Raw genomic sequence first — 4174 nt, 5'->3', positions numbered from 1 at the left:
CCTTCTAGGGATGGAAGCATGTCAGTATCACTACGTTAAATTACTTCAACTATAAAAAATTAGATTTAGACCGAAAACTTTTGCATATATTTTAATAGTCGTATAGGTCTACCTAGTTTTTTTGATAACCAACTAATTTTTTTTTTTGAAAACTAAACTTATAAACACTATTTGCACCGATTAATTTCTTTATTTTGTTGTCAACATTTTAAGAGTGTTTTCAAAATTCAAGTCAAGTTTTAAAAACTAAAAAAAGTAGTCTTTTAAAATCTTATTATCGTTTTTAGAATTTTTTAGAAAAAATCAACTATTACACCAAAAAGATGAATATCATGATTAAATATTGAGAAGAAAATAGATATATAATTTTAAAAATTAAAAACTAAATAATTATTAAACCCACCTTAATTAATGCATTATGTACTAAGAACAAAAATTGCCCATGAAACAATGTAGTTATTGTTATTATACACATTCCTCTTGGAAAATTGTCAGAAATAGCTCGTTTAAGTTTTTGCCTTATACAATTAACATCTTTTTTTTAACTCATAAAAATATGGATTTTCTCGGTCCATCTCGGACGAGATCGACCATGAGATTTTCGTTAAAAAATCAACTTTTTTCAATTTATCGATTGTTTGGACTTTCTTGGTACATCTCGCCAGATTATACATCGAGATTATTTGCATCTCAGAAGCATAATTAATACTGAAATTCATATATTTGAATTTTCTCGGTTAGAATCTTGAGTAGGATTAATACCAAGATTCTACATATATTCCAAATCTTACTCAATTTTTTTTTTGTAAAATTTGATCTTTCCAAAATTTAAAAATGTTGAATCAATTTAGAGAATCTATTTTGATAATTGGAAAACTCATTTGGAATTTTAGAAATTCATATAATTGTGAAAAATATAAATTGTGGTAAAGATTTGAAAAATTACATAATAATTTGATATAATATTTTGTAAACATAACTGAATTTGGAGAAAATTTGTAAATAATATAAGATTTGGATTACATAAAAAAAATTACCAAATTTCAATGTTAGCAAAGTTAATTTTTTAACTAATCCCGGTGGCCCGATATAGAAGAAGAAAAACTATTTTTTTATGAATTTTCAAAAAGTGTACTAAAATTCTAAAGGGTTATTTCTGACAAATTTTCATTTCTCTTTTTCCTTATAAAAAAAAAAAAAAAGAAAAAAAGAAAAAAAGACCACCTGACCGGCCGGATGGTGCGCTACAAAACGAGAATCTATTACTATGCTAACTATATTCCAACTTTTATTAATAAATAATCATCTCACTTCTTATGAAATGGTCAATATCCCCACTACGTTAAGTAATTACATTAAGGAAAATTTCTTCTTTTTTAAAAGAAAAAAAAAAACCATTAAGAAAATATCATTTAGAGAGACACGGCATAGAAGTTCAAAAATCTTGACATTATTAAAATGTGAACAAAAATTGTCCTTTCTTCATTATTTAGTACCAATATAATTACGAAAATCACAAAATGAAATGGTCTTCCTACTATTAAACAAGAAAAATCATCCCAAAATTAAAATTATTTTACAAACGTATCAATCACACATTAATTGTTTAAACAATTCTCAACTAATTTGTATTATAGACTAAAGAATAGAGCAAGAAGGATTAGTTTCACAAGGTACGACGACGTATGATCCAGAATAAGGCGGGTAGGGCGGGCATGGGCAAGGACAAGGGGGCGGGGCGGGCTTCTTATCATCTGGTTTTTTATCGTCCGGTTTCTTTTCCTCCGGTTTGGGTGGCGGTCCAATGCTCACGACATCAACAATCTTGCCGGCGCAAGAAATCGCCTTCCTCGTACGTTTAACTATGTCGACCGGATCCGCCGTGCCGGTCACGGATAAAGTCCCCTTGGCTTCGTCTGTCTCAACCTTGTCCACGCCTATAACCAAAATTAATTAACAAATTCAAAAAAATTGCATGTAATTCATAGAAGAAGAAGAAGGTACCTTCTATGGAAGTAACAGCTTTAAGGACTTTGGTCTTGCATTTCTGGCATGCAATATCAAGTTTCAGAACGGTTTTGGTTTGCGCCATGGGAAATTAGGAAACAATAATGGAGCTGCCTTGGGATGTTCGTGAAATTATATAGACATGGAAGCTATTTACATGGATGGGATAACGTTTTTATAAAGCCTTTGAATCTTCTTTGCCTATATGGTTATATTTCAATATTAATTAATTTTGAGGTCTCTCTATGGTTCTATTAGAGACTCTGATATCATATTATAGAAATAAATTAATCGACAATAAAAAAACTAATCCAATATTTTTTTAAAGAGGGTAGAGTTTTTTCATCTTTTATTTGTACATATGAAATTTTTTTGTTTTTGATTGAATTTTATTTAGGATAGATTATAAAAATATCTTTGAATTTTATTATTTGTTTTAAAAAATACCTCTATATTTTCAAAAGTTGCAACATTACTCTTAAATTTTCATAAACATTTTAAAATTACCTTTGAGTGGAGATTCTTTAGAAATTCTTTAGAAATTTGATAGAAATTGAGATAGGTAATGGTGTGGTAGGTGACACATAACAAAAAAATTGAATCACTGATCTACCATATTGTTTTAGGTTATTGTCATGTAGTTCTAAGTCTGGATTTTTGTTCAATAAATTTATATTCCAAAAGTAGTTTTAAAACATTTATGGATAATATTCAACATTACAAAATATAAAACATCCTTTCATACTCAAGAGAGAAATTCAAAGGTCCTCGTCATAATTTTGCGTTTTATTTAATTGTGTGTGATGAAGATTAGAGGGAAGAGAAGATTATTCAACGGTCAGATTGAGTAGTTCAACCTCTTCGATCAATAGGAGTCTTTTTATTATTATTTTTTATTTTAAATATGATCGATGGGGGATTAATCCGACGGTGGTGGAGAATCTGACTTTACTCCTTTGATTACTTTAAAGTCAGCGGATGTTGCACCCATCGTTAATTGAAGAAACTTCTTTGTCACGATAAACAAAGAAAAATAATAAAGAAATATTAAAAATTGACGTTGTTTTTTAGCAAATTAATTGGCCCAAATGACAAGTTGGATCCTTTTTTTCTTCATTTTTATATGGTCTTTCTCAAGATTTATCGTTGATCTCAAAAATGGTTGTTTATTAACTAGAAGTTAAAAGAAAAAAAAAAAACCATATGGTGTGATCAAGGAAAGAGATTAGGGATGACAATAGGGCTGAGTTAGGGTGAGGATGCACTTTTCATCTCCATTCTTGTACAGATTTTTAATCCCTGTCTCCATCCCATTCCTCGTTTTGAGGAGTCGGGGTCAGGGTCAGGAAATCCCCATTCGGGAGTTCGGATCTCTATGAGAAAAAATCTTCGCTTTTTATTTTATTATTTTTATAATTTAAAATTAACTAAATTTAATATTTATATTGAAATTATAAATTTTATATAGAAAATTAGTATTATTGTTACATATAGTTGTTTAAATTAAACATTACATGTTTTTTTTATTATAAATTAATAAAAATTAAATTTATTATATTAGTTTTTTAAAATTAAAAAAGAAAAAAACTGAAACATACTGTTTCATAATATATTATTATTATTATTAGTATCATATATATATATATATATATTAATAATTAAAAAAGTCGAGGCGGGGACGGAGATCGGGTTCGAGGTCGAGGACGGGGTAGGGATCCCCTCCCCGTCCCCGATTTAAATCCCTGATTTGATCTCCGTCCCCGATCAAATCGGGTTTTCCCACACAGGTTCCCAACCGCGTGAGAAATTTTGCCATCCCTAAAAAGATGTCCTCTTAAAAGGAGATTTGGTGTACAGGTTTGAAATCTTAAGCTTTGAATGTTAAGCTTGAGGTTAGGTTTTAGATAGTATGAGTTTAAGAAAGTATTTGGACTGTAAGATTAGGAAGCCTGTAAATGAAGTGCAAATTTATAAATCTTAAGTTTATGAAATATTATTTTTTTTATTTAATCCGTGGTTAGATTTTAAATTAGTTCAAACTTATCATTTTAATTATTTTAATATAGTTAGGTTTAAACTACACTAAAAAAATTTATAAGAATATATATTTTTTTTAATTTTGAAATAGAAATGTGACCAAATTCATAATTTTATTTAATTTATTATT

At 28.6% G+C, this 4174-nt stretch overlaps 1 protein-coding gene across 1 annotated transcript; it reads right to left on the bottom strand.

Annotated features, from left to right (window-relative positions):
• Window positions 1-1461: 1461 nt before the first annotated feature.
• On the bottom strand, window positions 1462-2391 carry LOC150037103 (heavy metal-associated isoprenylated plant protein 2-like). Its single transcript, XM_090311794.1, has 2 exons — window positions 2005-2391; window positions 1462-1937 (listed from the first exon to the last, which is right to left on the bottom strand). Exons 1-2 carry the CDS (start codon window positions 2090-2092, stop codon window positions 1639-1641), a joined length of 387 nt encoding a protein of 128 aa, XP_090167920.1. The 5' UTR covers window positions 2093-2391; the 3' UTR covers window positions 1462-1638.
• Between the last annotated feature and the right edge of the window lie 1783 nt (window positions 2392-4174).

Source organism: Benincasa hispida, chromosome 3 (genome assembly GCF_027475165.1).
Source record: "Benincasa hispida cultivar pf3 chromosome 3, pf3_genome.v1.1, whole genome shotgun sequence".
In the NCBI taxonomy this organism is placed as follows: Eukaryota; Viridiplantae; Streptophyta; class Magnoliopsida; order Cucurbitales; family Cucurbitaceae; genus Benincasa; species Benincasa hispida.
Note: the sequence above shows the minus strand (reverse complement) of the source record. Positions and strands in the feature narration are given on the sequence as shown.

What these genes read in the sequence shown, in the direction of transcription:
- LOC150037103 (XM_090311794.1), bottom strand. Translation starts at nt 2,092, where the DNA reads ATGGCGCAAACCAAAACCGTTCTGAAACTTGATATTGCATGCCAGAAA. An exon ending in AGCTGTTACTTCCATAGAAG is followed by an intron (nt 1,938 to 2,004) that starts GTACCTTCTTCT and finishes TTTTGGTTATAG; the next exon opens with GCGTGGACAAGGTTGAGACA.